This window comes from Rattus norvegicus, chromosome 4 (genome assembly GCF_036323735.1).
Source record: "Rattus norvegicus strain BN/NHsdMcwi chromosome 4, GRCr8, whole genome shotgun sequence".
NCBI classification, from domain to species: Eukaryota; Metazoa; Chordata; class Mammalia; order Rodentia; family Muridae; genus Rattus; species Rattus norvegicus.
The window spans coordinates 59,560,887-59,577,251 of record NC_086022.1 but is presented as its reverse complement, the minus strand read 5'-3'; the positions used below and the strand labels follow the sequence as shown (position 1 = coordinate 59,577,251).

Sequence of the window (16,365 nt, the reverse complement as noted above, 5' to 3'; positions counted from 1 at the left end):
CTGGAACCTTTGAGAACTTAGGGATTCTTGAATGTGTTTTACATTGTGTAATAAGCCTGTGTCTTTGGGGACTAAGGACAGGGTATTATGGTTAATTCTGGAATGCTTCCCAGTGATTCATGTATTGAAGGTTTAGCTGTGGCGAAGCACTGTTCAGAGATGACTGGACCATTAGGACCATAATCCTATCAGCAGATTAATCCACAGTAATGGACTGAATGGGGAGGTTAATGGAAACTGCAGGCAGCAGGGTTTACTTGGGGGAAGCAGTGATCACCTTCCTACAGGGTCTCACTGAACTTGGAGCTCACTCTCTGCTAGAATGATTGGCCCGCAAGCCCAGGGCTCCTCCTGTCCCTACCTCCCAGGACTAGGATTACAAGCATGGACCACAGTGCCTGGATGTCACGGGGATGCTGGGATTCAAACAAGGGACTTGGGCTTTCATGGCCAGCACTACATCCAGAGCCATTTCCTGGTCCCAGCACTTCTTCATCAGCGCTTGCATATCCGGCCATTATGACTTTAGTCTCCACTGGAGACTGTGGATAATTCAGATCAGAGAAAGATGGCTAAGCAGAACATTTATTAAAACAAGTTATTTATTTCAATTTTGTTAAAAGGGGGGGGGGTAGCGAGGAGTAGTTTAATGGCAGAGCTCTTTCTGAGCAGAGGCCCTAGGCTCATTCCCATCGTTGAGAGAGAGAGAGAGAGAGAGAGAGAGAGAGAGAGAGAGAGAGAGAGACCCCAAACCAAACCACAGCAGAAAACGTGCTTACAAGTTAGGCCTGAGCTCTCTGCTTCTCTGAGCCAGCTCTCACAAAAGAAAACGACTCATGCAACCTGGAGCTGCCTTCTGAGAACAAGGTTTAATTCAGTCTAGATTTATGAGTATAATATTTAAAAAAAACACTACCAATGCCAGGGTAGCCTTTATGAACTACTTGGGTTTGGTTTTCCTGGTTACTTCTGAAAAAACAAAGTGGCTTACCTATTGCCTGGCTCAGCTGTGGAAATAAAAATGTTTGTCATTATTTACCACAGAAAAGTACAGTGGCTACATGTTTCTACTTGGCTGTTAGAGCCCGCTTGCCCGCAGTCCTTGAGGTACCCTAAATGCATTCTCCTACTTTCTGTTCTTTGAGACCAAGGCATGCTTTGAATTCTACCACCTAAATCTTATTTTTTCCCCCTTTTCCCTTTGGGAGCGCCTGGCCAAGGGAAGCCACGCAGATACAGGCAGTCGGCAACATTGTGAGCGATGTAGTATAGGTTCAACATGGCTGCCGGGCTGAGGATGTCTACTTCCGGCTTCTTCTGCTTCTGCTTCTTCCCGGCCTTGCCCCGGCCTTTTCTTTTCTTCCTTTTACCTGCCTTTCAAAGACAAGTACAAACATGGGAAGAAAATTACTTTCTGTCACCTTGATGTGATTTTTTTTTTTTTTTTTTTTGATATGGGGTCTCACCATGTAGACCTGCCTGGCTGGCCTTGAACTCACACAGATCTGTCTGATTCTGTCTCCCAAGTGCAGGGATCAAAGGCGTGCACCATCAAGGCCTGCCTGGAATCAGTTTTCCACTTTTCCTTAGGGACTTTAAAGGGGAATAAAAGCCTAAATGGGTGGGGGGAGGGACGCAAACTGCCACAACAAATACATTTATGTGTCCAAAATAACTAAGCATCTGATGATTCCCAACACAGAGTCGGTTAGTGTTGGAGGAGAGAAAAGGCTAGCCCCATCTGATGTCTATATGTACCACATTATTGTGCTGCATATGTACATATAAATATTACATATCATTAAAAAAATGCTTGCCTGGAGCGGGAAGCATCATATGCCATTGACTCTGACAAATGCTTGCTAAGCAGCTCTTGCTTAAAAGGACCCATGGCCCTTTCTTATGTGGCACTTTGTTGCATTCTGATTTGCTTAAGCTGCAAAAAGACACGGCACATGTCTCAAAGATGTACGCTAAAACTGTAGAGACAAAACTCAAAGACTAGAGATGTACTGTCCAACTCTTCTGCTCTCTCCCCTCCCCACCGAAAAACAGGAACCACACAGCCCGTATGCTCTTGCTGCTGTCTGAACCCAAGGAGTGGATCTGTGTGAGTCCATTTTACCAAATTATTCTTGATTATTTCTCTGGAGGGCTGCATACTAAAAATTAAATTTAAAACAAATTATGCGTCCAGGAGACAAATACATATTTTGGTCTTTGTTATGTGAGCGCTTCCGACATAAGCAGCTGTGAGACTTAAGTGAGACACGGATACAAGATGGGAGACCCAGGGTCTGAGAGCAAATGATGCTTGTCATCTTCCTCACCACAAAGCTGTGCTTGCAGGTGGGCAGGTATGCAGGGTGCGTGACATCCAGCAGGCTTAGAGCCCACCCTACTTTTGTGACTAGATGATGAAGTCAGAAACCTCTAGGAAAAGTGAGTGGAGACTTTCATGCTTCACCAATAAACCGTTGCAAAGTTGTTGTCGTTGTTTAATGAGTGTGCACAACCAAGCTGCACTTCTCTATGTCCTGTGTTCGCCTCGCACATACAGAAAGTGATTGATGGGAGAGCATCTCTAACTAACGTGTCTCCTCTGACTAGGGAAGAGGGAGGACGTTCATATCATCAAGGCTTAGCCGAGGCTAAGTATTTACATAAAAAAGATGGCTTATTCTTAAACTTTTACTCAAAATGTCCCAATTTAAACAAACAAAACAGTTAATGTGTTTAAAATAGCAAAATATTTTCCCCTCGGGTGAAATGTAGTATATTCCTAGACACTATTTTCAGGAGGGAATATGAGAAATAATGTAGTGAGTGAATACAGGTGGTAGGGCTGGGGAGATGGCTCAGTGGCTAAGAGCACATGGTGCTTGTCCTGAGGACCAAGTTCAGTTCCCAGCATCCACATGGGATTGAAATTCACAGCTGCTTATAACTCCAAGGGATCTGACAAGCCTTCTGGAGCCTGAGGACACCTGCAGACATATGCACACACAGACAGACAAACAGACACACATGTGCATGCACACACATGTAATAAATCTTGTAAAAAGGAGAAAATAAATCAAAACAAATTTTACAAAGTCCAGAAGACTGCATTCTGCTGGGAAAACCTCTCCCCAGGATACAGGAGGCACACTGTGGAGTAAGTTCTTCAAGATTTTGAATGTTAGCTCTCTTTCATAATTTTATACTTTCTTGATTGTCAGTGGTCAATGGCTCGCCTGGCAAAACTGTAACAAAATGTGTGTGCACGCACACAGGTCTTAATCTTTAAAATGGGTTGAGAATGGTTTAACTTTTTTTTTTCTGTTAAACAGTTTTAGTTTTGTTTTGTTTTGTTTTCTTTTCTTTTATAGATGGGGTCTCACCATATAAACCAGGCTGGCCTCAAACTCAGAGAGATCCACCTACCTCTGCCTCCTGAGTTCTGGGATTAAAAGTGTGTACCATAAGGTTCAGTCAAATTTGACATTCTTAGAAATTGGCAAACCGATTCCAAAGTTCAGATGGAATTGCAAAGGGCATAAGATAAAGGAAGGCTTTAAGAATTTGTTTAAGGGCTGGAGAGATGGCTCAGTGGTTAAGAGCACCGACTGCTCTTCCCGAGGTCCCGAGTTCAATTCCCAGCAACCACACGGTGGCTCACAACCATCTGTAATGAAATCTGTAATGAAATCTGACGCCCTCTTCTGACATGGAAGTGTACAGGAAGTTAGAGCCTCATTTACATAAAATAATAATAATAATAAAAAAGAGAGCCCAGAAATAGATGCATACATGTTATGAGGGGAATTTTCAGGAAAAACAAAGTCAGGATTGTCTGTTTCTCTACAGCAGCCATTCACGACCTGTGCGTTGCCACAGATATTTACATTACAATTCATGCAGCAACAAGATTATGAAGTAGCAGTGAAAATAATTTTATGGTTTGGGGGTCACCACAACATGAGGAATTGTATGAAAGGGCCTCGGCATTAGGAAGGCTAAGGACTGCTGTGCTACAGTATATGGGTGCTGGAATAATGACGGTCTATAAGCAAAATACAAAAACAAGGATCCCAATTAATATTTGAACCACATCAACCAACCAACCAAACAAAACCCTTAAACTTGATCATAGACCTAAATATAAAACCCCAAATTACAAAATGTTTAGAGTCTTATGGCCTTCAGTTTGGCAAAGATTTCTTCTTGGATATAACATCAGAACCACAGCTCCTGTGCTGTGGTTTGCCTATGAAATGTCCCCGAGGTCTGTGTGTTTCAACACTTGGTTTCCAGCTGCTGGTGGGGCTGTTTGGGACAGATGCTGACCTCCCCTCCTGTAGGAGGGAAAAATGGGTGGGGCTGGGTGGGGCTGGGTACTTGGAGGTTTTACAGCGGGGTTCCATTTGTTTTCTTCTTCCTGACTCCCAGCTGATTCACACTCTGATAACCATGCCTTCCCCAGTTCTAGCCTTTGGAACTAGAAGCCACAATAAAACCCCTCTCCACTAAGGTTTGCCATGGTATTCAATCATAGAGACAGGAAGTACCTAACATGTCATGAAGAACAAGTTGCTGAGCTTGCAGCCAAAACGTAAAATGTCTGCTTACCTATAGGTATTAATGCTAATTAACAGTAAGCCAGAGACTGGGAGAAAATACCTCTAAAGCATATGATAGAGTTCTACATCCATAACAAAGATGCCCGAAACAGAGTAGTTAAGAGAACCACCCAATAAAAATCAGCAAAATATTCAAATGAATACTTTCCTGAGGAGACATGGGAAAGGAGCACATGAACAGACACTCAACATTGTTAGACATTAAGCATAGACGAAACCTACAAGACCTGTAATGCATGCCGAGTATAGGGCTCCATATATATCCCGTCATAAAATCGAGTAATGGGGAGCAAATGTAGGAACTGAACTCTCGCAAATGCTCATCGGCAAGCAAACCGATAAACATATTGTGGTGCGACTGCAGAATGGAGCCATGGAATGAGTAACTAGTAGACGAAATTCAGGGTAATTAAATGAGTGATATAAATCAGCAGGGGAGGGAGGGAAGGGCAGGCCTTTACCCTCAGCCCTCAGGAGGCAGACACAGGTGGAACTCTGGGAGTTCAAGGCCAGCCTGATCTATGTGATGAGTTCCAAGGCAGCTAGGGCTGCACAGTGAGAGTCTACGTCAGAAGTAAATACATACATACATACATACATACATACATACATACATACATACATACATACATACATAAGCTGATAATGATATATCCTATATGGGGAACGTATTGAGAGCACCTTAACCCCTCAGCCGATCTTAGCAGCAACCACCCAGTCCTTTGGTTGGCTCAGTGCAACCCTGGGGCTCCATCCTTGGTCAGAACACAATTAAAAACCTTACAAATGCCCTAAGGAAGACTACTTGGCTACACCTCTGTGGTTGATGGTGTTGGCTCCAAGTACTCACACAGTCGACCCATCTGTAAACTACCCACAAGGCCTTTGTCTCCGAAGTATCCTTTTCTTCTGAGTCCTCACCTTAGGCATTTTTACTTTTCTTTTGCTGTGATAAAACACTAAGACTAAAAACAGAGCAGTGAGATTACTTTTGCCTTACAGAGGGAGACTTCCTACTGGAGAGGCATGGCCAGGGCTAGAAGCAGAGAGAAGTGGAAGAGAGGGGAAGCTATGAGATCTCAGAGCACCCACCCAGAGCGACAGACTTCCTCCAGGGCCGCTGCACTGCGTCCCTAAACAGCACTCTAACTGGAGACCAAGCATTCAAGTATCTGTGTCTATGGGGGATAGTTCACATTAAAACCACTGCATCTACTTAATATTGACCGTAATTGATAGCAATCCAGGGGTTGTGAGTTTACCACCGAATTCCTTAGCCTAAACCATGACTTGGCACACTGCAAGGAAGAACGGCATTTGCTGAGTGAATAAGGAATTACAGTCAGATGGTGTGTTGGTTCGAATCTGAAATGCCCCTAACAGGTTCACAGTTTCGATTGTTTATTCCCAAGAGGGCCTCGAGGAGACCTTAGGGGGTGGAGCTAGGTAGCAGAAGTGGCCCTACCCTTTCTGCGTTCCGACCTGCCACCGTGTGAACAGCTACTGTGGGGCTCTCCACTGCCTTCTCCACCACCAGGGACTGAAACCTGAGTGTGACCCTGAATAAGCCCTCCTCCCCTTACACTGTTTCTTCAGGTGTTTGCTCTGTCCGTCCAGGGAGCAATCAGTACAGACGCAATGCAGGTGTGCAGGCTGAAGGCGGCAAACACATCTCTCAGCTGTCCTCAATTTCAAAACTCCCCTTTTGTCCATTTAACACGTATTTCCAAAGGCCTGCTGCGTTCCTGTCTCTGTACCAGACACAGATCTGCTAGGAAGGAGATCTGGGTTGCTGTCCTCAGGAGGCTCACAGTCCAGTGAGGGAAAGAAGACACCAACCTTTTATCACAGACACATTGACGAAGAAACAACTATGCTTGGGGGGAGGGGGCATCTGGCATCATGTGTAGGGCAGGCTGGGATACTAGGAGCCGTCCTGAAGAGGGGGCTCAAGGGTTAGGGAGTTTGTAGGCAGGGCAAACAGCCCGGATAGGAGCTTCGAGGTTGGAGAGGCTATGCAGAGATAAAGCGATCAAACAGGGTCAGAGTGGGTGTCCACAAGCAAGCCAGGTGAGGGTGGGATGGGGATGGACGGTGGGGGGAGGGGAGATCAAGTCTGGAAAGCAAGTGACGAGAGCTTCAGCCTCTGTAAACTAACAAGCCGGACATTTATACCAAGAGCATGAAGAAGCCATTAGTGTCGAGGGCTTTGAAAGTTATTCTTCACTTTCCAGGGCCTGGAAAAAGAACGGCCTAGAAATTTAAGTCAGGAGTCGGCACTTTCACTTAATACTATCCTTAGTTCCAGAAGAAGGCGGAAGAACCACAGGCTCACTAGACAACATTCCAAACTGCAGGCTAAAGGGAGAGCAAGGCAGGCGGGGCACCTCGAGCGTGGTGCAATGGGCTATGGGTACTTAAGGTACTGCAGGAAGCAGCGGGTATTTCTACTCTAGGAGATAAAACGGTCAGTAATTGCGATAGGGCAGGTAAAGGAAAACAACGCGGGTCTAGTCCGGGAAATAAGCAGAGATGATAAAACCACAGTTGTGCCAGAAGTTAAGGCCCCTTTTACCACGGGTGCTGAGCGACAAGTCCAACAGTGAGTTCCTGAGGACTGCGGAAAGAGGCACTCTAGAAAGAAAAATGAGGCTGGGAAGGAGGCTACCAATTGCAGGATGCGGGCTGAAGAACAGGAGGGATTCTGGCAGAAGCGGGTAGGGTAGGATTGGGTTAGATGTAGTGTGGATGCATCCCCCTGCCCCCCAAGGGCCAATCCTTTTTCTATTACACGTAAAGAATTCCACCACACAACTCAGGGCAGCCTGGACAGTCCTTCATTGGAATGTACTTAGTTTGCGGGGGGGGGGGGCTTCAAAACTCGCTGCTGATCTTCTATTATCCAAACGCCAAAGCACCTTCTCCAATCCCCCAGAGCCAAGGGACTAGAACCAATCTCACAGAAAGGGCACAGCCTGAATCTGCTGCTGCTGTCCATCAGATACAGAGCATCTTAAGTCCCTCTCAGACTGCCCTCTTATACTGGGTTGAAGTGTACCCAGTGGGGAATGACAGAGGACCCAGGTCTCAAAGGCTTACCCGGGTTAAGGCGAGCCCTTGCAAACCTCCCGCTTTAAGATGGGTATTTCCATAGTCATATCTTTCTCAGCTGAGAAGGTGATTGTGACACCAGCCCCGAGTCTCGAAATCCAGGCACCGCATTTCCTCCCCCTCAACCCCTATTTCCCCGCAGTCCTCAGGCCCGGTTCCTGAGGCTTCCCTCGCCTCCGCGAGCGCTCTCACCCGCGTATTGCCGCCTGCCCCGGCCGTGGCCGCACCTCCAATTGAGCGCCTTCGCGGTGTGCGGAGGCGCAGATGCTGGTAGACAAGGTTTGCCTCACCCCACTCCCGGGGCTCGGCCCCGAGGCACTCAGACAGCCCGCTGTCGAGCGCTCTAACGCGGCCGAACCTCGCACTGTTTACCTGTTGCTAGGGCACCGGGGCGGGGCGTGCGTCAGTGGGCGGAGCCCAGCGGGCCTCGGGGCGCCTGTGGGTTCAGTGTGTGTTCTGATTTGCTCTACCTACCCCGCTGTCGCTTTTCGCTTTGGTTTACGAGGGGGTGACAAAGACTGCGAACTCCAAGTGGGAGCAAAGTAGCGTGATTTTGTCCCGGAGGTGCGACTGGGCGGGGCATGAGGGGAAGGAGCGGGCGGCCAAGATAAGTAGTTTTGGATAGAGAGAGAATGCAGGATAAATCAGTCTCTTGGAATCATCAAAAACTCTTTGATCCCTTGGTAAAATAAGAATAAGGTTCCTGGGGGTCGAGGTGGGAATAACAGAAGAAATGTCTATAAGAGATTCTAGTACAGGCCTCAGGAGAGGAAGGTGGCCAGGGTTCTTACTTTATGGGTGGGATTGGCTGAAGTACAGTTTGATTACTTCGCTTCTCATCTTGTGAGTCCGTCCTTTTCTCCCAGAAAGGGAATGCGTTTGGGGCATAACTCCAGTTGATTTTTAGAACTCGCTATTCCGTTTTATTCAGTAAGCGGTGATTGTATATCTGTCACGTTCCTGACTCCCATTTGCCTTGAGAATTCAGCGCCCAATATGGACCAAGGTTCTTGAACTAAAGGTTGGAGGAGAAAGAGGGGAACACAGCAGAGAGGAAGGGTATGAACTGCAAGCACTGGCCACAATTAAAAGTGCTAGGTGCAGAGAGTTAGCTCAATGGTTAGGAGCACTTGCTTTTGCAGAGGACCCAGATTGGGCTCCCAGCACCCACAGGGCATTCTCAACCGTTCAGTCTCAGAGGATCCAATGCCCTCTTCTGACCCCAACAGGCACCAGGCAGCTAGCTGTACAGTGCACAAATATACATACAGTCAAAACACTCATACCCATAAAATAAAAATAATGTTAAAAAGCAAAACAAACAGGCTGGAGAGATGGCTCAGCGGTTAAGAGCGTTGACTGCTTTTCCAGAGGTCCTGAGTTCATTCAATTCCCAGCAACCACTTGGTGGCTCACAACCATCTCTAATGGGGATCTGATGCCCTCTTCTGGTGTGTCTGAACACAGTGACCATGTACTCACATACACAAAATAAATAAATCTTTAAAAAAAAAAAAAGAAAAAAGAAACAAAAACAAATGACCTACCTTTGGGGCTGAAGCCATGGCTCAGAGGTTTAGGCCACTTGTTGCTCTTGCCATTAGGGTCCAAGAATTGCCAGAGAATGATACCCCAGAATCAAATAGTATACAAAAGCCAAGAGCATTTATTCAGCTGAATATCCTGCCTGGAGGGTTCTCCCCATTAGGGAATGGAGACACCTAGTGGGCTCGCAGGCCCAGATTTCATTGTCAGGGGAATCAGGGAAGGGTATGTCCCCTTTACTTTGATTGGTTAGCGGCATCTCTAGGAGTCTAATTCTACAATTGCTTAGGCTCTGGAGACTTCCCAGGGGGGTGGGGGGGATGGATGGCTTCTCATTCTAGCTACCTACTCTTACCAGATGACAGGTGTTCTCTGGTTGGCTGACCATTGGTTCCTGGATCCCCAGATTCTCATTTCTGGGAAACAAACTTAGGCCTAGTCTCCCAAACTGTCAGTTTGGAGCCTGTCATGGAGTCAACCTGGCTTTGAGCGTAGCCCCTTCATTGAAAAGAATTAGAATTCAATTCCCAGCAACCACATGGTGGTTTATAATGGTGGTTTATAACTATCTGTAACTCTTTTCTTTTCTTTTTTTTTTCCCCGGAGCTGGGGACCGAACCCAGGGCCTTGCGCTTGCTAGGCCAGCGTTCTACCACTGAGCTAAATCCCCAACCCCTATCTGTAACTCTTTTTTTTTTTTTTTTTTTTTTTTCGGAGCTGGGCCCGAACCCAGGGCCTTGCGTTTGCTAGGCAAGCACTCTACCACTGAGCTAAATCCCCAACCCTATCTGTAACTCTTTTTTTTTTTTTTTTTAATTTTTTTTATTTATTTGAGTACACACTAGCTGTCTTCAGACGCACCAGAAGAGGGCATTGGATCCTATTTACAGATGGTTGTGAGCCACCATGTGGTTGCTGGGAATTGAACTCAGGTCCTCTGGAAGAGCAGTCGGAGCTCTTAGCCTCTGAGCCATCTCTCCAGCTCCCTCTTAATTACATTTTAAAAGATTTATTTATTTATTATATATGAGTACACTGTAGCTGTCTGCAGACACACCAGAGGAGGGCATCAGATCTCATTACAGATGGTTGTGAGCCACCATGTGGTTGCTGGGATTTGAACTCAGGACCTCTGGAAGAGCAGTCAGTGCTCTTAACCACTGAGCCGTCTCTCCAGCCCGCTATCTGTAAATCTTAATTCCAGGGAATCTGATGCCCTTTTCTGATCTTCGTGGTCACCAAGCACACGCATGGATCCCAGACATACATGTAGGCAAAACATACATAAAACGAGTAAATGTATAAAATGTTATGAGGTGATAGGTGTTTTAGTCTATTGTGTTGTTTTGTCTTGCAAGGCTTGAGCCCAGGACCTCAGATCTCTCTAAAATTAATTCCAGGCTAAGCAGATATTTCAGGATTAAACTGCCTCTTCAGCCTCTGCACATCCCTCCTAGAGTAGTGATTTGGGAAAGCTTTCTGAGGAGATGATGTCAAAACAGATCTAGATGTCAAGGAGCAGTCAACTCCTGTCCAAATCATGGGCAGGATGTTGTAAACCCAGGGCAGAAGTGTTTCCCCTGGAGTTATCTGTATTTGATGCTAATTCTACTGCCCCTAGGACAGTCATATACTCAGGACTCCAGTGACTTCACCAGAACCTTCTCCCCATTGAATTTGTAAAATACAGGTGAGGGGCAGGTACAGGACAGGAGGAGGCCTGTCATTGGATGAGAAGGAAGGATGGGCGGGAGAGAAGTTTGAAGGAAGAGGAGGAGACTGGAATGGAAGGAGAAAGAGACAGGAGGGACAGGGAGAGAAGCCATGGCAGGACAATATGGCAGGTGATGTTAAAATTCCATGCTGTATTTTTACAGGTTGTTACAAATGTTTTTAAGTGATGGGTGTGTTTTGGGTTTTGTATGTTTAGGTGGGCAATTATATTTTATCAATTGGACCAGAAGTTATTGTGTTGTATGTTCTTTCATGTAGCGATTTAAGTTTAAAGGAGTGTGTGGCAGCTGGGCTGGGCTGCCACGGAGTTGGGATGTGTGTTTCTGGCATGGAAACCGGCCTTGGTAGCTAGATAGGGAGAGAGATTGCTGCCAGGCTCAGAGAGAGGCCTTTGGCAGTGTGAGAGGGGATAGAGCAGAGTGGATGAGAGGCTTTGCTGACTGAGACTTAAGATACCCAGCAGATATCTTGGGGCACTGCAGGGTAGACCTAGTGGGGATAAGAGACAGTGTTACTTCTTTTATTTATTATATTTTTACAACAACACAGGAGGAGGGTGAACCACGAGAAGCAGGGTAAAACCCTGAAAGGCCTTACAAGCAATGGTAGGTTTTGCTAGCTTTTCTCCAGACTGGTTAGTGAAATGACTTTCAAAAGTAAGTATTATGTTCTTTGGAGCTTTCATTGACAAGACTATGTTTTGTCTGGCAATTTTATCATGAATTTATATATCCTCGATATGGCAAACCCTTCTGTGTTTTCTCCTTTGTGGGCTGGCTTTTTTTTTTTTTTTTTTTTTTTTTTGGTTCTTTTTTTCGGAGCTGGGGACCGAACCCAGGGCCTTGCGCTTCCTAGGCAAGCGCTCTGCCACTGAGCCAAATCCCCAGCCCCTGTGGGCTGGCTTTTAATCCAAGGATTGGGAGTGGCCCCTTGCCCTGACTGTGTCAGTGTTTTTCCAGTTTTCCAAGGTTGATACCTACTGGGATCATTTCAAATTTTCTTCCTGTTTTTTTTTTTTTTTTAATTTGATCAATAACTCATTTGTGGTGGTGCTACCATGGTAAAGTGGGTTCTTGACTACCTATAAGGTTAAGGAGAAAAGTTGGGAGTGACAAGGAGGTGCTTTGAATGGTAACAGTCCCCATTGGCACATATATTTGAATGTTTGGTCCCCAGTTGGTGAAACTGTTTGGGAAGAATTCAGAGGTGTGGCCTTGCTGGAGGATGTATGTCACTGGAGGAGGGCTTTCAAAAGTCCATGCCAGACCCAGCCCTCCCTCGTCTCCCTCAAGCTTATGGGTAAGACGTGAGCTCTGAGCTAGTGCTTCAGCACCCTGGTTGTCTGCTGGCTGCCACGACCTGCATCACGATGGTCATGGACTCATCCTCTGAATCTGTAAGCAAGCGCCCAATTAAATGCTTTGTTCTGTAAGGTGGTCATGGTGTCTCTCCACAGCAATGGATCGGTGACTCAGACAGATGGTGGTAGCCTTTATTCTGAGGGAGACAATACTTACACAAATGCAGGGCTCCGTTTATTAGCCAAATAGCTCATAGGAAATAGGAAGCAAGAAAAGAAAGCACTAATGGGGAACAGTTTTCAAGACGCATTGGGAAGTATCGTCCCCTTCATCCCGCCAAATCTGCCGACTACTTCGGGCTCATTGACCTCTGAGCCTGAGTTACTAGGAGACACAGCCATCATTTTCTGTGGTTGTAATAAGATACCCAAGGTAAGGAATAACAAAAGATTTATTTAGGGGTTGGGGATTTAGCTCAGCAGTAGAGCGCTTGCCTAGCGAGCGCAAGGCCCTGGGTTCGGTCCCCAGCTCCGGAAGAAAAAAAAAAAAAAAGAAAAAAAGAAAACAAAAGATTTATTTAGCACCTGGTTTTGGATACTGAAAGATCATAGGTCCCTTCAGTTTGTCCTTTTGTGAGGTCATAATGGTAGGACAGGAATGCATCAGAATGTCATAAAAGAGGGAGCCAGAAAGACTTAATGGTTAGGCTTACTCTCTATAACAATCCATTTCCCGGGGCTGGGGATTTAGCTCAGTGGTAGAGCGCTTACCTAGGAAGCGCAAGGCCCTGGGTTCAGTCCCCAGCTCCGAAAAAAAGAACCAAAAAAAAAAAAAAAAAAAAAACTAATCCATTTCCCCCTGCTATTTCTTCTCTTCGCCTCTCAAGGGCTGAGATTCCAAGTGTGTGCCACCATATCCACTCAGAGTTGGCCAGCTTTCTACATTTCCTTCTTATAGTGCTGGGGACCCAGCTCTGAGCGATACGTCCAGCCCAATAGCCCACTCTTGTGAGACCTACCTCAATCCCAGTGACCTAACTAACTTCTAGTGGGCCACACCTCTTTATTTTTATTTATTTATTTTTTTAATATTTATTTGCAAGTATGTGTGGGCATTTGCAAATGTGGAGCTCACAGGATGGCTTATGGGAGTTGATTCTTCCCCTCTACCATGTGGGTACAACTCAAGCTGCCAACTTTGTGGTAGGTGGCTTTACCTACTGAGCCATCATCCCAGTTTCTGTATTTGTTTTTGACACAGGACTTCATTCTATAGCCCTGGGTGGTGTGAGACTTTCTGTGTAACCTGGGTTGTTCTTGAGCCCAGGGATGTTCCTCCCACTTCTGCCTCCCGAGTACCGGGCCTTGTTCTTTTTTGAGAGGGTCTCACCATACATGCTCACTCCAAGGAAGATGGAAAGGGGTGAAAATGAGGTAAATACAGTGTGCACACGAGTGACATTTTCAAAAACTAACATGTAGGAAAAATAAAGTCATTCACCTTTGATCCTCTTGTCTCAGCCTCTTGAGTGCTGGGAGTGCTGGGGGTGCAACCATGTCTACCCCATCACCTCAGGATTACCACACTGGACATCAAGCTTCTAACACATGGCCCCTTCAGGGACTCGTGCCGTATTCAAACTAGCATTTCCTGTAGTCTCCCACTTGTTTTTGGAGTATGTGTCATGTTTCTGGCTCATCCAACCTCATGTAGATATCCCATCTCTACCTGCCTCTTGCTGCACTCCAGATGTGAACTGATCTCTAAGCCTCAGCCTCATGTCCTCCCTCAGTAACCCACACTCACATAGCCTAGTGACGTCATCTTGCAGGATAAACAGTCTCCAGTGACGAATGACCTCTGTCTGAGCCCAGTCTTTTTTTTTTTTTTTTTTTTTCTTTTCTTTTTTTGGGAGCTGGGGACAGAACCCAGGGCCTTGCGCTTGCTAGGCAAGCGCTCTACCACTGAGCTAAATCCCCAACCCCCCTGAGCCCAGTCTTTAGTCCCCACCATCTCTGTGCAGTGTCTTCTTTCCTTTACCTGGTCTCCACCGTGTATAACCAACGGTGTACACCCTCTCTTCGCCAACTCGTTTCCATCGGTCTTGAATGATGAAGCCATGGCCCTAGGCCTGGTTTTTTATTTTGGAAATCATCAGACCCTCCCTTGACATTCCCATCAGGACAGACTTCATCCCCTCAGCACTGTAGATAGCTAATGTTAAGAGAATCCACACAACGGGCAGCCTGCTGAACACTTTGCACAGGTCATGGCCTTATCACCTCAGCCTGTGAAATAGCTCCTATTATGCTCTGACGTTTCTTCTGACGGTTCTCAGTGAGGCCAGGGAATGGCTACCTTGCTTTCATTCAGCAGAGTCAAAGATCTCTCTGTCTTTGTTTGCTTTCTTTTGTTGTGATGAGCAACATGACCAAAAGGTGAGTTGGAGGAGGACAGGTCATTTGGCTTGATACATCATGACCAATGGTGGACTGATCACTGAGAGGAGTTAGAGTAGGAACTCAAACAGGAACGGAGGCAGGAGCCATGGGGGAACGTTGCTTCCTGGCTTGCTTCGTTGTTGTTTTCTGAGACAGAGTTTCTTTGTGTAGCCCTGACTGTCCTGGAGCTCACTCTGTAGACCAGGCTGGTCTGGAACTCACAGAGATCTCACTGCCTCTGCCTCCCGAGCTCTGTGTGGTAAATCTTTAATCTCAGTTGGGAGTCTCTACCCCAACTTTGATCATTTAGTTCCTAGATAAAAGACACAAAACTTTTATATTTACAACAAACCTTTAAGGCACTAGAACTGGGCAGATATTTACCCTCCATGCTGTTTTGTCTGCTTTCCAATAACCCTGAGATAACACTTGCCATGTTCCACCTGGGCCGCTCTTGCTGACTGGCCAGCCCTCACAGCCAGTTCTCATGATCCCTTACCCCATGCCGCCTGCTCCTCTCTCCACCTTCTTTCTCCTCTTGTGGTCTCTCCCAGCCCCACCCCCTGGGAACTAAATCTGCACCTACCTACCTCTCCTCTGCCCAGCCATAGGCTGTAGGCATCTTTACTGAACCAATCATTTTAAATGTGGAACAAGGTCCACAGCATCACTTGGTGTCTGTGAGGATTCCCTCATCCCTGATCAAGGTGACCAGATCTTGGGGTCGGTACTTAGCATACACAGCAACAAATCCAACCTCAACAGCAGCTGGCATTGCCTTGCCTCTTATATAATCCAAACCCACCTTTTCAAGGGTGTCAGTCACCCACAGTGGGCTGGGCCCTCCCATATCAATCATTATCCAAGACCATGTCCACAGCCAATCTGATGGAAGCAGTTCCTTGCCATTCCCTCTTCCCAGATATATACAGGTTTGTGTCAAGTTGACAAAAACAAAGCAGGGGTTGGGGTTTAGCTCAGTGGTAGAGCGCTTGCCTAGCAAGTGCAAGGCCCTGGGTTCGGTCCCCAGCTCTGAAAAAAAAAAAAAGAAAAAAAACCAAACCAACCCCCCACCCCCCAAACACACACACAAACCACCACCACCAGCACCTTTTTTTTTTTTTTTTTTTTTCCCCCGGAGCTGGGGACCGAACCCAGGGCCTTGCGCTTGCTAGGCAAGCGCTCTACCACTGAGCTAAATCCCCAACCCCAATAAGAACTCTTTACACAAACTTGAGACAGAAGATTCTTGGTATAAGCCTTACAATGCTGTGTCCAAATTGAAGCAAGATATGAAGGCAGAAAAATCAGCATTTGACTAACTCAAGGGTAAATGTCACACGATGCACAAAAACATTATGCCTACAACAGCCCTCTTCTGGCCTCCAAGAGCACCAGATATGCTTGTCCTTTTGTGAAAAAACATGATCAGAATTGAAGCATGCATTCCTAGAATAGCTAGATTCAGTGTTCTATCACTGCATACATGCAGGAAAGTACTCATTAATAAAAGAAAGCCTTTTATCAAGGTTTAAGATGAAGCACATCTTCCAGTGGGGCATAACATGGTCTCATGACAATTGGAAGAACTTCAGGGCAGGTCTTTCTTCA

General features: G+C 46.2%; 1 protein-coding gene across 1 annotated transcript; it reads right to left on the bottom strand.

The window, feature by feature from the left end:
* Nucleotides 1–850: 850 nt before the first annotated feature.
* On the bottom strand, nucleotides 851–14,434 carry Smkr1 (small lysine-rich protein 1). Its single transcript, XM_039109051.2, has 3 exons — nucleotides 14,354–14,434; nucleotides 7,926–8,111; nucleotides 851–1,374 (listed from the first exon to the last, which is right to left on the bottom strand). Exons 1-3 carry the CDS (start codon nucleotides 14,432–14,434, stop codon nucleotides 1,180–1,182), a joined length of 462 nt encoding a protein of 153 aa, XP_038964979.1. The 3' UTR covers nucleotides 851–1,179.
* Nucleotides 14,435–16,365: the final 1,931 nt, after the last annotated feature.